At 36.6% G+C, this 15,951-nt stretch overlaps 1 protein-coding gene across 10 annotated transcripts in view; it reads right to left on the bottom strand.

Moving 5' to 3' along the window:
* The window catches only part of VPS13B (vacuolar protein sorting 13 homolog B), a 739,916-nt gene extending 731,155 nt beyond the window's left edge, over positions 1-8,761 (bottom strand). Inside the window, exons 1-2 of one of the 10 annotated variants that reach the window (XM_058564706.1) lie at positions 8,512-8,761; positions 7,858-8,036 (exon numbers count right to left, since the gene is read on the bottom strand). In XM_058564706.1, the coding sequence (XP_058420689.1) occupies positions 7,858-8,004 (147 nt within the window). In that variant the 5' untranslated portion in view covers positions 8,005-8,036; positions 8,512-8,761. Of the gene's footprint in view, positions 1-7,857; positions 8,037-8,403; positions 8,472-8,511 lie in introns of those variants that run through there. The other 9 variants (XM_058564703.1, XM_058564701.1, XM_058564704.1 and 6 more) reach the window with 9 other exon arrangements.
* Between the last annotated feature and the right edge of the window lie 7,190 nt (positions 8,762-15,951).

Below are 15,951 nucleotides of genomic sequence, written 5' to 3'. Positions count from 1 at the left end.
AGCTAAGGGAGTTCATTGCCACAAGACCCCTACTATAAGAAACGCTCAAGAAGGCCTTCATCCATGAGAAAAAAAAGACAAATGGAATTCAAAGTTTTGAACAAGGAGGAAAATAAGTCGACAAAAACACAAAAATTGCAGTCCTCTATCAAAATAGATTACCAAACACTTAACTACAAAACCAAAGATCAAGGGAAGGTGACAACCAAGAATAAATATAAACTCATCATGCTAAACAAGAACTCACAACACAAGAAGTAATAAAATGTGACAAAAATAACTTAGGGAAGAAGAAAGGCATCAAATTGACTTAGTCTAAGGGAAGAAGAGGCCATCAAAAAATGGACTATCACATCCACAAGATTTTTTATTCAAACCTCATGGTAACCACTAAACAAACAATCAGAACAGAATCACACACAATAAAGAAAGAGAAATCTAAGAGAACCCCCATACAGAACTACCAAACTGAATTGGCAGTCCAAAACACAAGGGACGAGAAACAAAAGAAATGCAAAAGAACTGGAAAAAGAGTGATAAAATAACAACAACAAGCTCCCATATATCAACAATTACCCTAACTATAAATGGACTGAACTCTCGAATCAAAAGACACGGAGTGGTGGGATAGATTAAAAAACAAACCCAACAATATGCTGCCTCCAGGAAACACATCTCAGCTCTAAAGACAAACACATGCTCAGAGTGAAAGGATGGAAGACAATACTCCAAGCTAATGGCAAACAAAAGAAAGCAGGTGTTGCCATACTTATATCAGACAAAGCTGACTTCAAGATAAAACAAGTAATGAGAGACAAAGAGGGGCAATATATAATGATAAAAGGGACACTCCACCATGAAGACATATCACATTTAAATATATACGTACCAATACAGGAGCACCAAAGTACATTAACAAACCTAAAAGGAGATGTTAACAACACCACAATAATAGTAGGGGACCTTAACACCCTACTCTCATCAATGGACAGACCATCCAGACAGAAAATCAATGAGGAAATAACTTAAATGAAAAACTTGATGAGATGGACTTAATAGAGATATATAGAGCATTCTATCCAAACACAGCATATTATACATTCTTCTCAAGTGCACATGGAACATTCTCAAGAATAGACCATATGTTGGGAAACAAGGCACGTCTCTATAAATTTAAGAAGATTGAAATCATAACAAGCATCTTTTCTAACCATAATGCCATGAAGCTAGAAATCAACTACAGGAAAAACCCCGGGAAAGTGACAAAGCTGTGGAGACTCAACAAAATGCTACTAAACAACCAATGGATCATTGATGAAACTAAAGGAGAAATCAAATCATATCTGCAGACAAACAAAAATGAAAATATACCATACCAACTCATATGGGATGCAGCCAAAGCATAGAGAGGGAAACTCATAGGAGTACAGGCCCACCTTAACAAACAAGAAAAAGCCCAAATAAGCAACCTCAAACTGCACCTAAGAGAATTAGAAAAAGAAGAACAAAGCCTAAAGTCAGCAGAAGGAGGGAAATAATAAAAATCAGAGCAGAAATAAAGGAAATTGAAATCAAAAAAACAGTAGAAAGGATCAATGAAACAAAGAGCTGGTTCTTTGAGAAGATAAACAAAACTGACAAACCCTTAGCCAGACTCACCAAGAAAAAGAGAGAAGGCTCAAATAAATATAATTAGAAATGAAAAAGGAGAAATTACAACAGATACCACAGAAATACAAAAGATTATAAGAGAATACTAAGAAAAACTATATTCCAACAAATTGGACAATCTAGAAGAAATGGATAAATTCTTAGACTCATACAACCTCCCAAAACTGAATCAAGAAGAAACAGAGAACCTGAATAGACCAATCACAAGTAAAGAGATTGAAACAGTAATCAAAAACCTCCCAAAAAATAAAAGTCCAGGACCAGATGGCTTCTCTGGAGAAAATTACTAAACATTCAAAGAAGACTTAATGCCTACCCTTCTCAAACTATTCCAAAAATTAGATGAAGATGGAACACTTTCCAACGCATTCTACGAGGCCAACATCGCCCTGATACCAAAGCCAGACACAGACAATACTAAGAAGGAAAACTACAGACCAATATCCTTGATGAACAGAGATGCAAAAAACCTCAACAAAATACTGGCAAACCAAATACAGCAATACATTAAAAAGATCATACACCAGGATCAACTGGGATTTATACCAGGGACACAGGGATGGTTCAACATCTGCAAATCAATCAATGTGATACACCACATTAACAAAACGAGGAATAAAAACCATATGATCATCTCAATAGATGTAGAGAAGGCTTTTGACAAGATCCAACATCCATTTATGATAAAAACTCAACAAAATGGGTATAGAAGGAAAGTACCTTAACATAATAAAGGCCATATATGACAAACCTACAGCCAACATCATACACAATGGGGAAAAACTGAAAGCCATCCCTCTGAAAACAGGAACAAGACATGGGTGCCCACTCTCACCACTGTTATTCAACATAGTACTGGAGGTTCTGACCAGAGCAATTAGGCAAGAAAAAGGAATAAAAGGAATCCAAATAGGCAATGAAGAAGTGAAACTCTCACTGTTTGCAGATGACAGGATCTTATATATAGAAAACCCTAAAGAATCCATTGGAAAACTAGTAGAAATAATCAACAACTACAGCCTAGTGGCAGGGTACAAAATCATCTTACAGAAATCAGTTGCATTTCTTTATGCCAACAACGAACTAACAGAAAGAGAACTCAAGAAGACAATCCCACTTACAACTGCAACAAAAACAATAAAATATCCAGGAATAAATTTAACCAAGGAAGTGAAAGACCTATACAACGAAAACTATACGACATTATTGAGTGAAATCAATGATGACAAAAAGAAATGGAAAAATATTCCATGCACATGGATTGGAAGAATAAACATAGTTAAAATCGCCATACTACCTAAAGCAATCTACAGATTCAATGCAATCCCAATCAGAGTCCCAAGGACATTCTTCACAGAAATAGAACAAAGAATACTAACATTCATATGGGGCAACAAAAGACCCTGTATAGCTAAAGCAATCCTGAAAAAGAAGAACAAAACTGGAAGCATCACAATCCCTGACTTTAAAACATACTACAAGTGATAGTAATTAAAACAGCATGGTACTGGTACAAAAACAGACACACAGATCAACGGAACAGAATTCAAAGTCAAGAAATAAAACCTCACATCTACAGGCAGCTAATCTTTGACAAAGGAGCTAAGGACATACAGTGGAGAAAGGAAAGTCTCTTCAATAAATGGTGCTGGGAAAACGGGACAGCCACTTGCAAAAGAATGAAAGTAGACCATCTTCTTTCACCATACACAAAAATTAACTCAAAATGGATCAAAGACCTGAAGGTGAGACCTGAAACTATAAAACTCCTGGAGGAAAACATAGGTAGTACACTACTCGTTATCAGCCATAAAGAGATCTCTCCGAATTCCACATCTACCCAGACAAGGGAAACAAAAGAAAAAATAAACAAGTGGGACTTCATCAGATTAAAGAGCTTCTACAAGGCAAATGAAACCAGGACCAAAATGAACAGGGAACCCACCAGCTGCGAAAAAATATTTGCAAACCATACATCTGACAAGGGATTAACCTCCATAATATATAAAGAACTCACACAACTGAATAACAAAACAACAAATAACCCAATCAAAGAATGGGCAGAGGAAATGAACAGACACTTTTCCAAAGAAGACATACAGATCGCCAAAAGGCACATGAAAAGATGCTCAACATCACTAGTCATCAGAGAAATGCAAATCAAAACCACACTAAGATATCATCCTACACCCATTACAATGGCTATAATCACCAAGACAAAAAACAATAAATGCTGGAGAGGCTGTGGAGAAACAGGATCCCTAATTCACTGCTTGTGGGAATGCAAACCATTGCAGCCTCTAGGGAAAACAGTAAGGAGATTCCTCAAAAAATTAAAAATAGAAATACTTTATGATCCAGCTATCCCACTACTGGGTATCTAACCAACGAACCTGAAATCAACAATCCAAAGACACTTATGCACCCCTGTGTTCATCGCAGCATTATTCTCTATAGCCAAGACATGGAAGCGACCCAAGTGTCCCTCGAATGATGATTGGATCAAGATGTGGTGTATATATACCATGGAATACTACTCAACCATAAAAAAAGACAAAATGGTCCCATTTGCAACAACATGGATGGACCTGGAAGGTATAATGTTAAGCGAAATAAGCCAGAAAGAGAAAGACAAACAGTGCATGCTTTCACTCATACGTGGAAGATAAACTAACACATGGACAGATAGAACTGTTTGGTGGTTACCAGGAGAAAGGGGGTGGAGGGTGGGCACAAGGCGTGGAGGGATACACTTATATGGTGACTGACAAACAATAATGTACAACAAAAATTTCACAATAAAAAATAAATTTAAAAACATGGCTAAAATGGTAAATTTTATATGTATATTTTACCACAATAAAATAAAAGAAAACTAATAATACCAATCTTATACAAACTCTTCCAGGGATTATAAAACGAGCAAATATTTCACAAATAATTTAATGAGGCCAACATATCTATGATAATCAAAACCTGATAAAGACATTATAAGAAGAAAAAATCACAGGCCAGAATCACTTATAAACATAGATGCAACAGAACTAAACAAAAATTTAACAAATCAAATTCAACCATATATAAAAAGGATCATACTTTATAAGTAGAGTTTATTCCAAGAATGCAAACTCCATCTGAAAACAAGGTAATTCACCACATTAATAAAATGCAATACCAACTCATTAAATGTAATATTTGATAAAATTCAACATCCATTCATGATTTTATAACCTTGTTGGAAAACCAGGAATAGAAGAGCATTTCCTTAACCCAATAAAGAATATTTATGGCTAACAACATACTTAATGGTAAAACACTGAATGCTTTCCCATAGAAGTTGGGAACAAAAAAGAGTGTCTATTCTCAAGACGTCCACCCACAGTTCAATAACAAAAGAAAAAGAAATAAAAGGTCCAGAGACTAGAACGAAAGATGTAAAATTGCCATTATTTGCAGATGACATGATTGTGTATGTCGACAATCCAAAAGAATCCACCAAAAAGTATTAGACAAGTTAGAAAGACCATGGGATGGAAGGTCAATATACTAAAATCAACTGTATTTCTATGTACTGGTAACAATTAGAAAAAAATTTTTTTAAATAAATAATGCTCCTTATAACATCAAAAAAAAGACATAAAATTTAACGACATACATGCAAAATCTCTCTGAAAACTTCAAATCTTGATGAGAGAAATTAAACACCTAAACATAGAGAAAGAAATGTCCTATACATGGACTGAAAAACTCAATACTATGTCAACACAATATGTTAATATGTTAATTCGTCCCAAATTAATCTATTGATTCAACGTAACCTCAATAAAAAAGTGAATGGGTTTCTCTTTTTTGGGGAAATTAATTCCAAAATTTACGAGCTGAAATTAAAATGTATATGGAAATGCAAAGAACCTACAATAGGTACGACAATCTTGAAGGAAAAAAGAACAAAGTTGTACAAATTACACTATGAGATATCAAGACTTACCGTAAAAGACATTATGGTAGTGACACAAGAATAGACAGACCACTGATGAGATTAAGAGTTCAGAAACAAATACACACACATATGACAACCTGATTTACAATAAAGACTTGCTGCAATGCAGTAGGGAAATGGTTCAACAAATGGTGTGGATCAACTGAGTATCAATGGAAAAAGTGAATCTTGACCTCTACTTCACACGTGCAGAAAAATTAATTTTAGATGAATCAGAGAATACAATAAAGCCTCAAAGAAAATATAGGAGAATATCTTCATGTCCTTGGAGTAAGCAAAGATTTCTTAAACAAGATATGAAAAGCACTAACCATAAAGGAAAAGATTGATAAATTGGTCCTCAATAAAATGATGACCTTCTTTTCATCAAAAGGCACTTTTAAGAAAGTGAAAAGACAAGCCACAGACTAGGGGAAGATATTGCAAAACATTATCTGGCAAAGGACTCATTTCCAAAATATATAAAGAACTCGGACACATCAATAAGAAAAAGACAGAAAATCCAATTTAAAAAAAAAAAGGCAAAAGAATTAGAGACTTTACAAAAGTGGATATCCAAATAGCCAATAAGCAGCACATGAAAAGGGGCTCAACATCATTAGTCATTAGGGAAATGCAATTTTAAATTACAATGAGATACCACTACACACCCACCCAAAAGGCTAAAATTAAAATAACAAACATACCAAGAAATAGGAAAAATGTGAAGTAACTGGAACTCTCAAACACAGCTGGTAAGAATGTAAATTGGTACAACCACTCGGGAAAACTATTTGCCAGCATCCATTAAAGCTAAACAAATGCCTACCTCCTAGGTATACACCTAAGGGAAATTAATACCTATGTCCACCAAAATACATGTACAAGAATGTTCATAAGAGCTTTCTTCATGATAGCCAAAAGTAGAAACAATCCAAATGTACATCAATAGGCAAAGAAATAACTAAATTGTGAACCTTTATACAATGGAATACTACTAGGCAATACAAAGAACTACCCCTCATCCAACATGGGTTAATCTTAGCCATAATGTTAAAAGAAAGAAGCCAGACACAAGTGATTCCAATTTAGTTAAGGTTCAAGAACACGTAAAACTTATCTATGTTGATAGAAGTCAGACTAGCAGTCACCTGTTTTAGGGGTGAGGCACTGATTACAACGGGGCACACGGGAGCCATTTGCGGTGCAGGAAATATTCTGTTTCTTGATCTGGATAGTGGTTACACAGGTGTATCCATATGTAAAAATTGAGCTGTATACTTAGGATTTGTGCTCATTTAAAAAAATAAAACATTAAGATAATTAACCTTGGAGAGAGAAAGGGGAAGGAGCCAAGAGTATTAAGTCTCTGTCCAATTCATATAGGTGTTATCTCACTATGAAAGCTGGGCACAGTGTTAACTCTAGATTATTCAATAAAGGAAGCAGTGGAATATAACTAAAAATTACTGCTAACTATCACCATCAGATTAAGTCTTCCTTTATCTCCTAAAAAGCAGTTGGTCTCTTACTCTTCTGAGTTTCCACAGATAATTTTTGTATCTTCAAGCCGTAAAGTTGCCTGACATGTTAGTAATAAATGTACTAAGTGAATTAATAATAAGTATATGAACTTTGAAGCTACAGTTCATTTGCATCAGACCATTCTCACATTAAAAGAAAGAAAAGGAACTAAAAAGAAGTGATTAAGAAAAAAGTTTTCAATCTTGTTGGCATTCTCAATCTGTGTCTACTCAGCACTTAGGACGCCATTGGTAATGCCATCTTTCCTACTACGAGACACAACTTTCCTCAAGATCTGACCTTGCTGTCTTTCAGACTCTTCTGTTCCCCAAAAAGGAGAACGGGAATGTACTATTTCCCAGCATAATACAGAATCTTAGCAATGTAAACTGGCATATTAGGTAAATCTTAAGAATTGAGTAAATAGGCTGAACAATTCTGACAACAGCAGCAACGAAATTGTTTTTCCATCTGTTGAGACAACTTTTGGGAACCTGATTCTAACAAACTAGCAACAAACCACAAAAAAAAATTCTGTAAAGGAAGGTCTCTAGTTTCAGGGTAGCCCAAAATACGTTAGCAGAAAAATTAAGTTTTTAAAGCATAAAGTACAGCGTAGGAAACAACGGCTTACTTCTAAACAAGCTGAAAATGTTTCCAATCAATGACACTACACAGCTTACCTGTTCCAGCACATCCAACTTTAACTCGAGCTTGCTGAGAACCACGTCTCCACCCCATAGTGAAAGCTGCAGATCTGATGGCTTTAAGTTCTTGATGTAGCGATTCACATAGCTCATTAAAATTGGAGTAACATATGACTCCAGCATCTTTTAACGTGCAGAGGAGTCGAAGTCAGAAGCTGAAGGGGGTAAAGATAGAAATATTAGAAGTAACTGAGTCGGTGGTGAAGCGAAGGAAAAAACATATCTCTGGAGAGGCTGAAGAGGCCGAAAAGCAACAGTCCCCACCAAAGCGGCCGCTCGCCTCCTCCCACACAAGCAGAGAAAACTCAAGTGGATTCTCGGCTCCAGATGCAACTTTCTCATTGGTACAACTCCCCTCAACTCGCCTGGCTACGAGTGGGAGGAAGAGGTGGTGACCTGAAGACAGCGGGCCCCCCCGGAGTGGGAGAACGAAGTGAGCGGGCTCCCCTTTGGTCACCGCACCCCTTCCCCAGCCCAGCCGCCCCACGAGGCCCTCGCCTCCCGGATCCCAGCCGGATCTACCACCGTAAAGCCAGAAGCAGAAGCAGGCCGGCTCCCGCCCCGCGCCGTACCGCACCCTCGGCTGACGCTCACGCCAGAGCACCATGGCGTCCCCTCCACCTCCCGTACCTGGCAGCCGCCCCCAGCAGCGGCGCAGCTCCTCTACGGAGCCACTTCCGGGTGTGCCTCACTCGGTGCTCAAAACAAACTGTCCCTCCACCGCCACCACTCGACTCCACAGGAGGACCGGAGTTCTCTGGCTGGAGAAGCCACTCAGGGCCCCTTCTAGGAGGAGAGCTCTTACGTTCGGCTAGCCTGCGTCTCCTCTCGACCCCACCAGTGGTTACGACAAAGCTCTAGGAAGTGCCCCGAGGAGGTGGGCGGACCGCTCAACTGGAGACACCGCAGATCCGGAAGTGGCGCTCCGAGAAGAGAGTGGCTGTGGGTCGTGGAAGGTCGAGTCCGGGGGAAAGCACGCAGGGCCGCAGGTCCAATGAGGAAGAAGAAAGCACGTCCTAGTATTTAAAACCCTGAGAAACAAGTAGTAATTGTTTCCCTTGCGAAATGGAAGGCCTGGGAGTTGCAACTTGGGTTCAGTGGGCAGGGCAATAGCAATAAGGCCGCAGGTAGGAGAAGCCAGGGGTGGGGGCGGGGGGCAGACTTAAATTTAGATCTGAGGTTCGTTTGCTGGAAGAAGGGTGGATGTGAAAAGAGAAATTGAAGGGATTAGCATGTGTGATTTAGGGGACTGCGTTTTGACCAAACGTGTGGACAAGCTCTCGCGTTCTTCTACTTTGGCGAAGCAATGGTTAAGTATTCCCAAGTTTGCTGATGCGGGGCGGGGAAGGCCTGGTCAGAGAAGATTGTGGAGAACCATTGGAGCACAGTCTGATATGGGACTTCAGAAAAGCGGCGCGTCTATCAGAAGAAAATGAGACTCCTAGAGACAAAGTGAGAAATAGCTGATAAGGAATGAATTTAGAGTTTTAAGAGAAAGTGTTGGCTTTATTAGGCTGAAATTAATGTATAAATTATTTCCTTCTTGTAACTTGCAACCTAAGTCAAGAAATTCAAACACCTAACTCGGAAAAATATACAGCTTAAAGAGCTTCTGAAGAAAACACCTACTACTGCATTTTGAAAATAGACTTTCCTTATAAAGTTATTAAAATATCCATGTTGTCAGTTGCATTTAATTGAAAATACTTCATGAGTAAATTCCTAAAGCTCTTTCCTGGAATTCAAGTCATGATTTCTTGAAAGTTTTAGAAACTGCAATAGAAAAGAAGCATAAGTGAGGATGCCAAGATGTTTAGATTTATTTTGTTAATGAAAATAATAACTAAATTTCCCCCAAAAAAGAGAGAAGCAGCTAATTGCTAGTTCAGAGCAACTGTCCCGTCACAAAAGTCTTAATGAATAACCCAAGTAATTTGGGTATTATTAAGACCTACTAAATTGGCCAAGTAAATTAAGTAATTTCTTAGTTATCTGCTTCACCTGAAAGGCAAACAGATTGAAGCTACCTTTTATAGCAGGAAGTGTTATTTTAGCTATCACATAGGTAGATAGATAATAGACATGAGCTGAACTTAATCTATTCAACTTGGTTACTTCAGAAACATTAAAATTGTAACTTGATTTACTCATTACATTATCATTGTTTGATTAAATTGTCAAATTTTATTAATTAAATTGTAAAATATAACTTGCCTAGACAATCAGTGAGTTATTCATTGAATACTCTTTACATGTTACACCTCATTTTTTTGTGTATGTGTGAGGAAGATTGTTCCTGAGCTAACCATCTGTGCCAATCTTCCTCTACTTTGTATGTGGGACACTGCCACAGCATGGCTTGATGAGTGGTGTGTAGGTCTGTGCCCTGGATCCAAACCGGCAAAACCTGGGCTGTCGAAGCGGAGTGCACGAAGTTCACCATGCCACTGGGCCGGCCCCATACCTCGTTTCTTTTATAACAAAAGGTATGGCAAGATGAGGAGGCTCAGACATGGAAAGGTTAAGTGAAGGTTAAGTTAACGTTAAGTGTGACCTATGGTCACAGCTAATCAACCCAACACTTATGACTTCAAGTCTCCATTTTTCCCCTTTTGAGAAGGAAAAAAAAAGAAACAGAAAAAAAACCATTAATTACTATAATAATAGAACAACAAAGGAAGTTATCTGGGTTTAGAGTAATACACATACTGGAGCTGCCCCAAACACTTCTGACTAGCTTCCTAAATAGTTACAGCACATAAAGGTTTTATTTTTTGCTGAGGAAGATTCGCCCTGAGGTAACATCTGTTATCAGTCCTCTTTTTTTCCTTGAGGAGTAGCCCTGAGCTAACATCTATGCCAATCTTTCTTTATTTTGTATGTGGGTCACCACCCCAGCATGGCTGACAAGTGGCATAGGTCCGCGCCCAGGATCCAAACCCGTGAACCCAGGCAGCTGAAGCAGAGCGCATCAAACCCAACTACTATGCCATGGGGCCAGCCCCTAAAGATTTTTAATGTAGTGTCAGAGTTAACTGTAAACAAGTCTCTGTCCAAGTCATATAGGTGTTATCTCACTATGAAAGCTGGGCACAGTATAGCTGATAAGTCCAATTGGTAGGAAATCAATAATAATCATGGTTGCTACATTTTATGCTAATATTTAAATATGTTAGTTTCATATTCTGAATTTATTCATTAACTCAAAGACATTTTTTGAATTCCCACTATGTAGTATACACCATGCTAGGCACTGAGGCGTGCCTGCATGGAAGAAGCTCAGTTTCATTGGAATCACAGATATAAATGACTAAAATATTATACGATTAAGTGAAATATGTACAAAGTGCTGTAGGACGTGAAAAAATCATGTAGAACTATGTGAGAAAATCAGTCAAGGCTTAAGAGGAGAGTTATCAGCTACAGATAATTTTTTAATGTTACCTCCTATTAAAGAAGTAGTATTACTCTCCAGAGTGTCAGAGACTAGAACTAGGCAGGGTTCGACTTCTATCCAACTGCAAAACAATGTACTTTTTCCACTGACCTAAGTCTTTCAAAGAAAATCAGGAACTCCTTGTTTGTAATACTCACTAAAATAAATGGATGCTACCACAAGTGGAATGGCCTAGTTTAAGACCCTGAGGACAGAAACAGTCCTACAAACATCTACTAGATCAAAATAAATTGAAGGGATAGGCAGGTATACCAATGGGGCTGAATAAAGAGCCCAGAAATAAACCTCCTCATTTATGGAATCTTGATATATGACAAAAGTAGCACTACAAACCAAAGGGAAAGGGTTTGCATATATCGATAATTGGTACTGGGACAATTACTATCCATGTGGAAGAAAATTAAAATTAGATTCCTACCTAAGACCTAAGAGTGAAGTCCAAGTTTTATGGAGCCTGATATTTATAATTTGGGGATACCCATTTAAGAAAAACAAAACATTTTACTTTTGCAAAATTGTATAAAAATATACAACACATTACTTGGGCTTCTCCCAGGGCCTTAGAAATGGCTTGTGAAAGTAATGGTCTCTGAAGCTTAAGCTTCGTTAGGTTCATGGTGAATGTATCTATGCTCACAACAAACACAAAAATAAACCCCAGATGGATTAAAAACTAAATGTGAAAAGGAAAATTTTTTAATTTATAGGAGAAAAATTGTTATTCCTCAGAGAGGAAGGATTTTTTAAATAAGACAAAAATACTTAAAGAAGACAAACTATAAAGGAAAAGCTTAAGAAGTTTTATACATGAAAATCAAAGCAGTTGTTTATCAAAGAACATGTTAAAGTAGGTTACAAGCCACAGGCTGGGTGAAGATACTCGCAATATATATTAGTTAACAAAAGATTAGAATACAGATTTTATAATGAACTATAAATTAATGAATTAAAGACAATCCAATAGAAAAATGGGCAATTCATAAAAGAGGAAACCCAAATGTCTAATAATCACAAGAAAACATATTCAACTTTGCTAATATTTAGGGGAATGAAATTTAAAACAACAGTGACTTGCTATTTCATGTCCATCAGATTAACAGCATTTTTGATGTCTGATGTCAATGATATGGAATGACTGGAACTAATACACTGCTAGTGAAAACTCCACATGGAGAGGAATTTAAGAATATCCAGCATAGTTGAAGATGCATATACTCTAGCAATTCCACTTGTAGGGTATAGAGAAAGTCTTGCATATGTGCACAAAGAGACATGTTTAACAATATTTTGCAGCATTGTTTGTAGTAGTAAAACAGTAGAAACAATTGAAATATCAACAGGAAAAATGGTTAAACTGTAGTATATTCATATAATGAAATATTATATAGTAGTGAAAATGAATGAGTTAGAACTATGACTTTCAAATATTTTACCTACAGTTAGAAATATAGTTTATACCATGACTCAATATGCATATATATGTATAGAGAACCCTCACAAAACTATACTTAGATTGAGTACATGTGATACATCCTGTTTTCTCTGTTATTCTATTTCTTTATTTTTTGTAAAGTAGTTTACGACCTACCAAATTGATACTGTGAGCTACTAATGGTTTGCAACTCACAGTCTGAAAAAACACTAAACAAAGTTACACATTTATCAACATTAAAAAATCTGAAAAATATAACATTGAGGAAAAATAACAGAGTATAGCATATCGTAGTATGTATACATACACATATATATATATGTATGTATACACACAGTCATGCATTACTTAATAACAGGGATACATTCTGAGAAATGTGTCGTTAGGTGACTTCGTTGTTGTGTGAACATCATAGACTGTACCTACACAAACCTAGATGGTAGAGCCTACTACACACCTAGGCTATATGGTACTAATCTTACAAGACCACTGTCATATATGTGGTCCATTGTTGACCAAAACATCATTATGCAGCACGTGACAGTACATACCTATGGCATTCAAAGAAATGCTATATATTGTGATGGCCACATATATATTTAGAAATAGTATTAAATACTTTCATGACAAAGATAAACACCAAATTCAGGATAGTAATTACCTCTGAAGAAGAAGAAATGGAAGAATAAATCAGGGGAAGGGACAAGCAGGAAGTGAAAGCTAAGGCAGAATTATAGGTGGCCTATCCAAGCACTGAAGGATTGCCTCTGCTCAGAGCCAATCTGCAAAAATAAAGAGAGCATGTTTTTTTCTTTTTGGCTCCAGGCATTTAAGGAAATCTCTGTCAGGACTGGCTGACCACTGAGATAATGCAACAGAGACTTAGGTAACCATACACAAATAAGAAATACAGTCTTTGCAAAAATAGTATGGGCAAGTCACTAGACAAATGGATGACTACAGACCTCAACAAGCAACAACAGCAAACTCTGGGGAGAGGGAGAATCTGATTTCCAGAGTTATAATATAGTATTCAAAATGTCCAGTTTTTGACAAAAAATCACAAGGTATACAAAGAAACAATAAAGTATGGCCCATTCACAGGAAAAAAGTGACAGAAACAATCCCTGAGGAAACTCGGGCACTGGACCTACTAGACAAAGACTTTAAATCAACTGTCTTAAATATACTCAAAGAGCTAAAAGAAACAATGGGCAAAGAACTAAAGAAAAGCAGGAGAACAATATATGAATAAATAAAGAATATCAATAAAGAGACAGAAATCATAAAAAGAAACCATATAGAAATTCTGGAGCTAAAAAGTACAATAGCTAAAATTAAAAATTCACCAGAGGGGTTCAAGAACAGACTTGAACATGCAGAATAGAGATGTGCCAGCCTGAAGATAAGACAACTGAAATTATCCAGTCTGAGGAGCGAAAGAAAAAAGAATGAAAAAAATTAACAGAGCCAAAGGGGACACATTGTATGACACATTAAGTATCTCAGTATTGTGGGAGTCCCAGAAGAAGAGAGAGAAAGAGGCAGAAAGAATATTTGAAGAAATAATGGCCAAAAACTTCCCAAATTTAATGAAAAACATGAATCTACACATCCAAGAAGCTCAACAATCTGTAAGTAGGCTAAAGTCGAAGAGATTCACACCAGGACACATTACAATAAAACTGTCAAAAAACAAAGAGAGACTCAGCAAGCAGCAGGAGAAAAGTGACTTGACATGTATAGGGGCTCCTCAATAAGATTAACAGTCTATTTCTCACCAGAAACCATAGTGGCCAGAAGGCAGTGGGATGACATATTTAAAATGCTCAAAGGAAAAAAATCTGCCAACCAAAAATTCTGTATCTGGCGAAACTATTCTTCAAAAATGAAGGAGAAATTAAGACATTCCCAGGTAAACAAAAGCTGAGGGAATTTTTTGCTAGTAAACCAGCCCTATAAGAAATGCTAAAAGTACTCCTTCAGGATGAAATGAAAGGACATTAGACAATAACTCAAAGCTATATAAAGAAAGAAAGAATGCCAGGAAAGGTAACTACATAGGTAAATGTAAAAGCCAGTATCATGATATTTTTGGTTTGTAACTCTTTTTTTGTTTCTTATATAATTTAAAAGACAAATACATAAAATAATACTTATAAATATATGTTAATGGGCAATAATGTATGAAGATATAATTTTTGATATTAACAACATAAAATGGGAAGACAAAGCTGTATAGTAGCAGAGTTTTTATATGCTATTGAAGCTAGGTTGGTATAAATTCAAACTAGACTGTTATAAATTTAAAATATTAATTGTAATCTTCAAGATAGCTTGGTTATAAAAATATAACCAAAAAATACGCTTTAAAAAAATGGAAGGGAATCAGAAAATGCAGTTTGAAAACATCATTTAGGCACCAGCCCAATGGCATAGTGGTTAAGTACATGCGCTCTGTTTCAGCCTCCTGGGGTTCGCAGGTTCGGGTCCCGGGTGCGGACCTACATACTGCTCATCAAGCCATGCTGTGGCGGCATCCCACACACAAAATACAGGAAGATTGGCACAGATGTTAGCTCAAGGCCAATCTTCCTCACCAAAAAAAAAAAATCAATTAAACACAAATGAAGGCAGTATTAGAGGAATTGAGGAATAAAAAATATATGACATAAAAGAAGCAAATAGCAAAATGACAGAAGTAAGTCCATCTTATCAGTAACCACCTTAAATGTAAATGGATTAAATTCACAAATTAAAAGACAGGCATTGGCAAAGAAAAAAAGCAAAATCCAACTATTTTCTGTCTATAAGTGACTCACTTGGGATCCATAGATACAAATAGGTTGAAAGTGAAAAAATGGAAAAAGATATTCCATGAAAATGGTAACTAAAAGAGAGCTTGGGTGGCTATATCAATATCAGACAAAATAGACTTTAAGTCAAAATTCTTACAAGAAACAAAGATGAACATTATATATTGATACAAGGATCAATTGATCAAGAAGATATAATAATTACATCCCTGTAAAACAGCAAAAGCAGGTGTTCGTGAATGGGAAGAATTAATATGGTTAATATTGTTAAGATAACAATACCACCCAAAGCAATATACAAATTTAATATAACACCTATCAAAATCTCAAAGGCATTTTTGCAGGAATGGAAAAGCCCATCCTAA

Source organism: Diceros bicornis, chromosome 21 (assembly GCF_020826845.1).
Source record: "Diceros bicornis minor isolate mBicDic1 chromosome 21, mDicBic1.mat.cur, whole genome shotgun sequence".
In the NCBI taxonomy this organism is placed as follows: Eukaryota; Metazoa; Chordata; class Mammalia; order Perissodactyla; family Rhinocerotidae; genus Diceros; species Diceros bicornis.
Note: the sequence above shows the minus strand (reverse complement) of the source record. Positions and strands in the feature narration are given on the sequence as shown.